The 10,827-nt window shown below is 41.8% G+C and overlaps 2 protein-coding genes and 1 non-coding gene across 5 annotated transcripts in view; 2 read left to right on the top strand and 1 right to left on the bottom strand.

The window, feature by feature from the left end:
• Positions 1–607: 607 nt before the first annotated feature.
• Positions 608–7,722, top strand: mocs3 (molybdenum cofactor synthesis 3). The gene is made up of 13 exons (XM_085768388.1): positions 608–837; positions 2,008–2,140; positions 2,249–2,341; positions 3,360–3,480; positions 4,367–4,441; positions 4,632–4,749; positions 4,840–4,948; positions 5,052–5,114; positions 5,707–5,870; positions 6,065–6,112; positions 6,689–6,785; positions 6,889–6,996; positions 7,513–7,722. Exons 1-13 carry the CDS (start codon positions 745–747, stop codon positions 7,668–7,670), a joined length of 1,380 nt encoding a protein of 459 aa, XP_085624514.1. The 5' UTR covers positions 608–744; the 3' UTR covers positions 7,671–7,722.
• Positions 5,495–5,567, bottom strand: trnar-ucg (transfer RNA arginine (anticodon UCG)). Its single transcript has one exon. It is a non-coding gene; the product is annotated as a tRNA-Arg (tRNA).
• Positions 7,723–8,126: 404 nt separating the features above from the next.
• prkd3 (protein kinase D3) overlaps positions 8,127–10,827 on the top strand; it is a 38,664-nt gene continuing 35,963 nt past the window's right edge. The window contains exons 1-2 of one of the 3 annotated variants that reach the window (XM_085768327.1): positions 8,127–8,725; positions 9,545–10,210. In XM_085768327.1, coding sequence (XP_085624453.1) covers positions 9,935–10,210 — 276 coding nt within the window. In that variant the 5' untranslated portion in view covers positions 8,127–8,725; positions 9,545–9,934. The remainder of the gene's footprint in view (positions 8,726–9,544; positions 10,211–10,827) is intronic. The other 2 variants (XM_085768329.1, XM_085768328.1) reach the window with 2 other exon arrangements.

Raw genomic sequence — 10,827 nt, 5'->3', positions numbered from 1 at the left:
ACAGCGCGTCACTATACTGCCGTGTGTGTGTGTGTGTGTGTGTGTGTGTGTGTGTGTGTGTGTGTGTGTGTGTGTGTGTAATCCACTCGGGTGCTTGTTAACAGTAATGACATGGTGACCCCATGTATAGCCCTTTGATAATTGCTCCTTTTCACCAACAAAGCAACACTTTTACAGCATACCTGAGGGCCCCAGAGAATACTCTGACTAGACCCATTATGTAGCCTATGTTGCAAACCCCCCAAAAAACAAATGACAAAATAAACAAAAAATAGTAATCAATCTATTATTTTTCTAACTGAATAGTTTGAGTAACAAAATGTAATGTAAAATGTAAAATGCGCAATGTTAAATTTAACAAACAAAGAGTAAGTAAATATTTGATATAACATATTAAATCAAATCTCTACTTACTTTCTTTTAGTTCCCATTTAATCCTATTATTAATCATAAACAGTCAGAACAACTAGTTTTTATAATAAATATGTAGGCTACTTTTAAAAAAATATTTCTTTAAAGTGCGAGCCGCGCTCTACGTCATCTACCACGTGGTCTTGTTTCACGTGGCCAACCCGGAAGTTCGCTGCCTCGTTTGCTGCATGTCAACATCTTTCTCACCACACTTCAAGTTGTTTCACAGTTGTTGCCGGTGCAAAGTTACAGTAAAATATCCTCTCTGTGACACTTGGCTGCACCTTCTGTTGTTGTCATTGTGTTGGTTTAACCGTGCTCACGGCAGCAGCGATGTCTGAGGAGGTGTGTTGTTTGAAGACTCAGCTCAAAGAGCAGGAGAAAGAGATTTCTGCTCTGAAGAACAGACTGGCTCAGCTGGAGAAGGTATGGAAAGTTTACCTACTGTCGAGCTGGTGTTTGTTCAGTGTATCATTTCTCCACATTTGGAGCACGTCACGTGCCCACAGAAACTCCATCCATGGGAGTAGTAGTTTAATAACGTTAGTCTATTAATAACGAGTGTAACTAACTGTAATGTAGGTAGCCTAAACATAGTAAGAAAACCTCCAGTTATAGCACATTTGAACCTCGCATAGCTGTCTTTAACTTTAAACCAGAGCGTTAACTAGCATGCTAGCTAGGTTTCATGTTGAGTTTTTAGTAGTAGTAGTAGTAGTAGTAGTAACTAGTAGTAGTAGTAGTAGTAGTACAAGTGTGAGCTACATTTGTATCTTCAATCAAACTTGCAATATTGATACTTTTATGTCAAATCTTAAAGGTTAATGAATGGAACCAGGTGTAGCCTACTTACTGTAGACAAAATAGGCCTTTAATTTAGGTTTTTCTTTTGTGGTCAAACTTATACCACTTGTTTACTGGCCTTTTTTGACTGCAAATCTTCTTTATATTTTGATTGCAAAACTTACTCTGTTTGATTGAATTATAAAGACAATATCATAGCTACATACAAGTGTTAATTCAGCTAGATGTTACAACAGGGCATGTTTAGTGATGGTGAGAGGTGTTCCTAATATTCTGTCCACTACCCTTGTGCACGTAAACGAGCACAGACAACAAACAGGAACTCCAGTACAACACCACCCTCGACAATAGCCCCTGGAATAAACATCTTTAAAAAAAACAAACTCATGTTAACGTCCCTTCAATATTCAACATACAAACACACTGCCACATATTCCTGTTGAATTCATAAACTGACATGATTTTGAGAAGACAAATAAAAAGCTACTTTAAAGTGGAGAAGAATACCAATGCAAAGACAGGCATTGTAATGGGCCCTGAGTAAACATACAGGTAAACATATTAGCCACTTTGATGTTCCCAAATCTCTTATGTAGAGCTCTTGGTAATCAGCTCCGTATGTCAGACATATTGGCTGGAGACAAACCTAAAGACGGAAATAAACAAAGCTCATTATATTATAGAGACAGATTGTTGGGCTCTGTGATGCCACCTGGCTCAAAAGCTCTTGTACATAACTTGCCTCCTTTATTTAGTGTGTGTAATAATAATTGCCCCGTTGTGTGATATCAGAACCATACCTCAGCACTGGAGCTACATGAACGAGTGAGACCCCTGACCCCACTGAAAGCCAAACCGGCCCTCAGCAATGAGGACATTATGCGGTACAGCAGACAGCTCCTTCTGCCTGACCTGGGTGTACAAGGTATGGACTGTCACATGGTGATGTTTAGAGCAGAGGCCATTCTGTCAAGTGAGGTAAATGACAAGACTGAACACAAGTTACAACAGAGCACGTCTTGATTGTCCACAGGTCAGCTAAACCTATCAAAGACCTCAGTGCTGGTTGTGGGCTGTGGAGGACTAGGCTGCCCCCTGGCACAATACCTTGCTGCAGCAGGCATTGGTAAGTCATCTATTTATTATTGTATGGTATGATGTGTTGTATTTTTTTAAATGATTGTTGAAACCCCAACTGTTTTTTTTTTCTTTAGGCAGAATATTGTTTGTTTGTTTATGATACGGATCCCCATTAGCTGCGGCAAAGCCACAGCTATTCTTCCTGGGGTCCAACAGTACAAAAACAGAGACATTATATAAAAAAAAAAAAATTAAAAACAAAGAAAATACAAAAAACAAGTGAGCAATATGCCTCACCTAACAAAACAAAATCAGAGTGAGCGTTTCCACTTTGTTACTGTGCTTTATCCATTTTTTTTGTTAGTAAGTCATCACATACTAAACCATATTGCATCCATATCTACATATATGTATACTGTACATTATTTCACAATCAACTTACACTTCATATCATATAATAATGATAAAAGTGTTTTTATAGATTTTTCATATTTACACAACACAACAAACATCCCATTCCGAAGAAGACAATAGGACTAAAAAAATACACCATGTACAATTTAGTCAGAATATAAAATTAGCAGTCTCACCTCCCCGGTGGCTGGTAAACTAAATTGTTGTACCTGCAGAGGAGAGGTTTGCATTTCTCAAAGAAATACATCCCACTACTTGTTATAGTAAAGGTTAATGAATGGAACCAGGTGTACTTTTCTGCCTTTAATTTAGGTTTTTCTTTTGTGGTCAAACTTATATCACTTGTTTCCTGGTTTAAAGTTAGAACTACGCTTTTGTTGCATAACTTACTGGAGATAACTGGAGTAACTGAAGGAAATGGGCGTAGGGGTTTGTGCTTATATTAGCATGCTGTGTAGGAGAAGAGTCAATGTCTGTGTTTAGAAGTAAGCAGATATAACATCTAGGAAAAAGTCAACAAACGGTATAAATAAAAAGGGCAAGTCAGGTCTGATTTATGCACTTTTTGTCAAACTGGTCTTTAATGGTCATGGTCTACCAATATTATCAGTGTTTTTTATTTAGTCAGAAGTCTGTCTGTGTGTCTCCAGGCCGCCTGGGTCTGCTGGATTACGATGAGGTGGAGCTCAGTAACCTGCACAGACAGGTGCTGCATGGAGAGGAGAACCAGGGCCAGGCCAAGGCTCTGTCTGCTGCTAATGCAGTTGGAAGGTACTGACTTATACATGTACACATTTCTTGAAAAAATACATCTAATGTGGGACGGCCCATAACATAGGTCAATGCACCATTATACCAGTATCCTGTAGTAGAGCAGAAATGCTTGAGAACATTTGAGAAGTGTATTGCTGCTCAGTTGTGTCAAAACATCTTAAACGGACCTGAAACATTATGTTTATTATTATATATCATTAGTAAAATAAGATAATATTATTAGATGCTCTGTAACTATGATAATTGGTGCATTTAAATGCTTTCTGTGACCCTTTGGTTGCTGTGTAATGTATGCTGGCGCGCTCCAGTCTCACCACAGGTTATATTTGGTTGTGTATTTCTCCTCAGTCTGCAAATATTGTGTAAACATGCTATTTTAGAGACAGCTGTTTCTGGTGCTTTTCTCCCTCACAGTGGGCCTACTGTGGTTAACGCACACACACACACACAAACATTGCACAGCCACGGCCACATGAGGGCGTCATTTCACTGACTGAGCAAACAACATGTTGCAGAGATTTTTAAGAGTGTGTCACACAGACAAAACCATCCTCTTCCCATTGTTGTTTATTAATGATTTTGCTGTGTGTTTTATTAAAGAATGGTGGTATGTTTTGTCACCTGTTTGATAGCTGAGAGACAGTGAAGAGTAAGGGGGTGGAGGAGAGAGGGGGCCGACATGTGACTCAGATCCCATGTCAGACTCAAAGCTCACATGTTGTTTTGTGATTTGTTTTTGGTTTGAAACACGACTAGTGTGTCCTCGACGTGGCTTTTTTTATGCTCAACGCTGATCTCACATTGTTGCTTGTGTTGTTCTGTTAATTATGGACGACCAAACCTATTTTCTTGAAGAAATAATTGTCATTTTTTGAACTCCCAGGTTGAACTCCACTGTGGAGTGTATTCCCTACCACCTGCAGCTGTCATCAGAGAACGCCTTGCAACTCATTCAACAGTATCCTGCTGCAAAGTCTTCAACCTACATCTGCTACGCAGACCTACCGCTGGCTTAATCATCTCATGAATAGTTCTTACAGCTGTCATCCTATTCAAGCTCATGGTTTTGTATCAGTAGAAAAACCTTACTGCCAATCTATTTCATTGAGAAACTCTTATGTAACCCTCCTTGACCACTATGACCTCATATATGACATTGTAGCGGACTGTTCGGATAATGTCCCCACTCGTTATCTGGTAAATGACGCCTGTGTCCTCAGCGGTAAACCTCTAGTGTCAGCAAGTGCACTGAGAATGGAGGGGCAGGTAAAGTACCGGTAGAAAGAACTCTTTCTTGTCAGTGCTCCTGAAAATTTTCCAAATCATTTATGTTTATGTATATGTGTGTGTTTGTAGTTGACAGTGTATAACTACAACGGAGGCCCCTGCTACAGATGTCTGTACCCAGTACCCCCACCCCCAGAGACAGTCACCAACTGTTCTGACGGAGGGGTGTTAGGAGTGGGTGAGTCTTGTCCCTTCTTACTTGCCCAGAAGCCATTAACGTTGGACAGAGTGCTGTTTGTGTAAATAATAGCCCCTGGTAACATTTTCCACTTTTCTTTAAGTTCCAGGGATTATGGGCTGCTTCCAAGCTTTGGAAGTCATCAAGATTGCCTCTGGACGAGGCTGTATCCTTTACTGCTCCATTCTTAACTCCCACATTATATAATTCACCTTTCTTCGCTATTTTTTTTGGGTTGCAGCAGAACTTTTTCACCGAGATGTTGCAATGAAGCAACGGTCAAGTGCCTTAAGCGATTTCATTGTAGCAACATTAGCGATGGTGTTTTGTGCCCGTCTGATAAAACAAAGTAAAAACAGAGATATTTTTGTCTAAGGCGTCTGGACTGTGCTGGCTATTCATTTGTCATTGTCTCAAGATGCATTTGCACTAATGTTGAAGTTCACCTCAGAGAATAGACTCACCCTGTCATGACTTCTGACTTGCATTGTGATACTCATATCGTATCACCTACTTTTAAATTTCTGCAAAGTACAAAGTACTTTCCAACCACGAAGGGACTCGAACCCTCAATCTTCTGATCCGAAGTCAGACGCCTTATCCATTAGGCCACGTGGTCACTTGTGATACTTGAACCAACACCTGGCTGTGGTGTGGCAGCCAGGGAAATGTACCGGTGCCTGAATCTTGGCCGTGGCAAATGGGAGACGTGCTTGACGTGATCCATCAAATAAATGATCCTTGACCAGGTTTTCTAGCTTCCTGTGGCCAGCAGCTGATGATGTTTGACGCTCAAGATGCCAAGTTTCGGTCCATCAGGTTGCGGCCCAAGCAGACTGGCTGTGCAGTCTGTGGAGAGACCCCCACTGTAACCAAGCTGGTGGACTACGAGAGCTTCTGTGGGTCCGCCGCCACAGATAAGGTCAGTCGTACGAGATGAGACCAAGCAACTCATATAGTGGAGTCGTGCACGTTTTCGTAGGAATGCTGTTTTTTGAAGTAATAAAAAGTGTTTCTTACATCAGCCGCATTTCATATGACACGTACAAAGTACGCATAATTATCCCCTAATCATAGGAAAATTCTCTTATTGCCCGATTTTTCCGTGTGTTTCAGTGCCGCAAACTCAACCTCCTCTCCAGAGATCAGAGGATCACGGTACAGGTAGGGAATATATTCTCCAGAACAGTTGGCCATTGCGTGACTCCCTGTATTTAGTGCTGTTTATTGTATGATTACTCACAATTTTCTCAGTTTTCATGTGCATTCATAAACTGATTACATCTCTGTGCTGACCCAGCCCCAAATGGGAAATGACTTAATATGGGCCTGTAGATTTTCTATGGGAAAGAATAACATGTTCTATTTGGCACTGAGAGCAGTGGTAGTGGATTGCATCTGTTTATATTTCTGCAGAATTGGCGCTTTCAAACCCGCTGAGTCATTAAGCGCAGAGATGGGGATCATGATTGATTGGGCTGTAATCGAGATTGTGCAAGGGGCTCCAGTTAGAAACAGTTTTGTTTCCTGTGATTTAAGGAAAAGCAGTTAAAATGTTCATATTCCTCCACAAATACAAATCCAAGCAGTATTTCAACATTTGCTGGGAATAATTTTGGTTTCCCTGTTTAACTACGGACATAAATCAATGTCTTTTTTGCAGAAAACCAAAGCCACACCTCTGTCCAATTATACATTAATGATAGAAGTGCATTAAGAGCTGTCTTGATGTAATTCCAGGGTTATCAGTCGATATTGGACACTGCAGAGCCCCATCTTCTGTTGGATGTGCGCCCTCTTGTGGAGGTGGATATATGCCACTTACCCTTCTCTCTCAGTATCCTTTCAGTGATGGAGACACCGTATCAGGGCCACTGTGTCCCAATTCTGTAATTTTACTTCCTGTTTCTGTGTGATTATCCTCCTTATATTTCTGCCAGACATCCCACTTTCAAGTTTAGAGGAGAGAAGGAGTGAACATGTCCAGCTGTTGAGGGAGAGAATCAGCCAGTTGAAACAGCAGATGGCAGGTGACTGCCAGCCTCCAGGTAACATGTCAAAACACCATTCAGGCTCCGTACATGTTGTTTGAAATGAACAGGCACGTAGAGCCACTTGTGCATATTCACCCAGTCCACTGTGTATCGTATAGTGCCGGGCGGGAGGCTTATTTTGGACAGCGAGTAAAAGGTTGTAATGGGGTTGCTAGGTGACCCCTTTTCCAAAACAAGTGGTCAACCTGAGCAGCTGGCCTGCTTCAGAGAAATTAATATTCAGAACATTATTTTTGTGGTGTTGTGGATTTTCACTGTGCGGAGCTGTTTTTATCAATGACATGAATTTAGCTTTAGTTATATCTTTTGTGATGTAGTCGCGGCCACCTGATGTGTATTCAGGTGTTGCATAATCAAGTTTTCATTAAGTCTGTTTAAAAACGTGCAGCTTTCGGCAGCTGATGTGTATTTTGTTTATTATTTTGGTAGTGAAGATTAAATGTGCTGAAGTTCAATCTCAAATTTGAACAAACTCATCCGTCAGTGTTTTCTCTCTGTGGTTTCCTCCAGTGTTTGTGATCTGTAAGATGGGGAACGACTCTCAGAAGGCGGTGCAGGTTCTGGAGAAGATGAGTGGATCAGAAGTGGACAGCATCACAGTGAAAGACATCTGTGGAGGCCTGATGGCCTGGGCACAGAAAATAGACCCCGCCTTTCCACAGTATTAATCCATTACAATGTTTTTCTTATCTTTTAATAAATATTGCATTCTGTAGGTCATCTCTGTTTTTGTGTGTGTGTGTGTGTGTGTGTGTGTGTAATGGGCATCTTGCTTTTCAGTAAACTGTGTTAAATGTCATAGCTGAAATACAGAGCCTCAAATGAATTGTGTACAAGTGTAACAGTGGAGCAGTTCCTAAAATGTGTTGTGTAACCAGCTGTGTATCAGTTCATCAAAAACATGAGCTGGCAGTTAGATGACTCGTTAGCATCCTTGCAAAATCAAGTTGCTCTTCCTGTTTTTCTCGTCAATCCTTAGAAGTTCGGTGAATTAAATACAATATAATGCAATGTGATACTTCTTAATAAATGACAAATCAAGCCTATCCTATTTCAATCCAGGGCTCGCAGGCTCTATTCTCTGCACCTTTGTCCTCTGCCTCATAAAGAAAAGTTGTTTATAGGAAAACTCTGATCAGAAAACTCAAACTTATTGTTGCTTATTTGATGAAATAAATCAGTGCGTTCTTCCAGCCACTAAAGGACCGGCTAGGAAGGCTATCAGTCCCTTCAATGGCATGGCCAAGTTGAAATAACGGAAAAGAAAAGCACATGCGCATTGGTTTGAGTTCCATCGGAGGCGCCATTGCTTCACAGGGACTGTAGTTCAACTTTTCCTCCCCACACATGGAAAGTCAGTTATGCGGAGATGATAAAAAGACTCCAAGCCCCAGCGACGGTCGCTGCTCTTTTTTTCCTCTCCTCGTCAAGCAGTGGGAGTAGTCACAACTGGAAGGATAATAAGATGCGCATGAATTTACAATCTGGAATAAAAAGATAAGAGAAAATAAATGGACGGCTCGGTCAGTCTCAGCGCGCCTCTGTGTCAAAGTAAAGTTACTATTTATTCTCTGTAAGCTGCGGCGCTGCGCTCCTGTGTGCGACTCAACATAAAAGTGCAGAATAATAAACTTGAGGCTCCGCTTCCCTCAGTTGATGGAGTTAAAAAGTTTCTTCAGTCCACTCACAATGGAAAGGAAAGCGCCCTTCGCTGACTGTGAAGGTAAGGTACCATTTCACAATGATTTAATTCGACGTTTGCTTTGTGGACGGGCTCGTACGTGAGCAGATAGATAGTTGTGAGTGTCATCTGAAATGTGCATATTTCAGGGGCTTGTATAACTTGTTTTGCTGGCGTTTTTCGACTCGGCTCGTGTTCTGCCAGCGAGCCAATCGAAAGTGGGAGGGGTGCAGATGTTCACAAGCCTCGGTTCCAGATGTTTGTGGAGTTTGAAATTCTTGTAAACACAGAAATGATACGCTTTGTCGACTTTTACGCGTCCTATGGGCTCTAATTTGACTTGTTTTGCGCATGAGCGGCCGTAAGTGTGTTGCTTTTGTTTCGTTCAGCAACAGTCCAAACAGGTCGATATAGTAGCCTAACGTTCAAAGTAGTAATCCTCTCAAACAAAAGTTTCACTTATCAGCCCCATTTACAGACAGGCAGTGTGGAGTTAGCTTTGAGCTAGCACTGGGAAGTAGCCTGCCCTGCACACAACCAAAACAGTACAGGGCATTAGCAAAACACAATAGAAATGGTAGTGGCAGGAGAAATTGAATTAAAAATGTTTATATTGTTCCTTTATTTTATTATGTGTCTAACTGATGTGGTGCTTTCATCTTAAAGTTATTATTAACTCCATTAGTTTAACTGTAAAGTGTTCAAGGTTGAACAAAATCAAAATTCATACAGCTGACAACAGACTAATGCTGTGAACCAGTCATTTTCTTGCTCTGCAGTGTATTCAGATAGGTGAATACTTGTTCATTATAAAAATAGCTGTGTGTTTGTCTCTGTGTGTGTGTATGTTTGTGGTGACAGGTTTCCTGTGGTCAGAGTGGATTACTGACTTCAGTAAGGAGAAGGAACACCACTCCAGGATATGAAGTTTGTGGCATTGCTTTTACAGCAGAAGCCTGTGGATTGTTCAGACTTTTCTCTCCCATCACCTGCCCACTTCATTAATGAGTGTGTGGTGTGTGTGAGCTCAGGTGGGCGGTAGGTTATTATCCTATCAATTCCTGAAAAAAAACAATGTCACTTTGATAAAACAGACAGTGCTGAGTCACTACGACCGATGAAGACCAAAGGTTTCCCCCTGCCAAGAGTTCATCCCCACAGATCCAGCTGAGCTTTTTTTTTTTTTTTTGTATCACTCCTCTCTGAGTTCTCCACTATTCGGCATTTCACGTCACCATTGGAAGAAACCCAATGTCTGCCTCCTCTCCCCCATCCTTACCTCGAGCCTTCCTCCACTCTCTCCATCCGCACCACCCGTCCTCGTCGCCGAGCCCGCCTGGGCCGCTCTACACGCGGCTTTCCAACGGCAGCCACAGTGCCCCCAGCCCCACCAACTCCCGCAGCTCGTTCCATGGGGTGTCCTTCCTGCTGCAGATCGGACTGACCAGAGAGACGGTGAACCTGGAAGCCAATGACCTGTCCTTGTCTTCTGTGAAGGACCTGGTGTGCTCCATAGTGGACCAGAAGGTAAGCGCTCACGATTCACACAGTTTTCAGTTACACACACAGGACATCCCAATTACCTTGTTTTTTCCCAATTAGCCTCTTTTTAAATTTCAACAGTAATCCTGGAGGCAGTATAGGACTAACATGATGATGCACCCCGCGTGTTTTCCCATCTTCTACCATATTCATCTGTGAAGGTTTTGTTTCCAACACAGACATCTGGGCCTCGTGCCCCAAAATGAGTCAAACGCAGCAGAGGCATGCACACAACAGCACCAACGCTCCTCCTGTTACAGGACACAGTCTAGTAGCACCAGTTATTTACACTGTGGTGTGATGTTGCAGAACTTACATGATGCATACACACACATATACACAACTATTCAGTGGTTTTTGCTTGGCTCTTTGTGATGTTGGAACTACTTTATTTTCCATGACATTGCTAATGCTGTAATGACCCCGTATTGTAGCCTCAGCACAAGAAGTTGCGAGTATCGGCCGCATCATTCCACATCTCATATTTGCTTGTTTGAGAATATTCTAAGTGCAAATCAATGGCGCCAGCTTTAATTTGCCTGTTATTGTTTCGAGAGCCGTCAGGGAAGTGTGTCTTTCAGTGTGTGTGTGTGTTTGTATGT

The sequence above is a fragment of the Trachurus japonicus genome, chromosome 22 (assembly GCF_045865225.1).
Source record: "Trachurus japonicus isolate A0001 chromosome 22, Traja_1.0".
Lineage (NCBI taxonomy): Eukaryota > Metazoa > Chordata > Actinopteri > Carangiformes > Carangidae > Trachurus > Trachurus japonicus.
This window is presented reverse-complemented; position numbering and strand designations above follow the sequence as displayed.

What these genes read in the sequence shown, in the direction of transcription:
- mocs3 (XM_085768388.1), top strand. Translation starts at nt 745, where the DNA reads ATGTCTGAGGAGGTGTGTTGTTTGAAGACTCAGCTCAAAGAGCAGGAG. An exon ending in GATTGCCTCTGGACGAGGCT is followed by an intron (nt 5,115 to 5,706) that starts GTATCCTTTACT and finishes CAGGTTTTCTAG; the next exon opens with CTTCCTGTGGCCAGCAGCTG. An exon ending in GGTCCGCCGCCACAGATAAG is followed by an intron (nt 5,871 to 6,064) that starts GTCAGTCGTACG and finishes CGTGTGTTTCAG; the next exon opens with TGCCGCAAACTCAACCTCCT.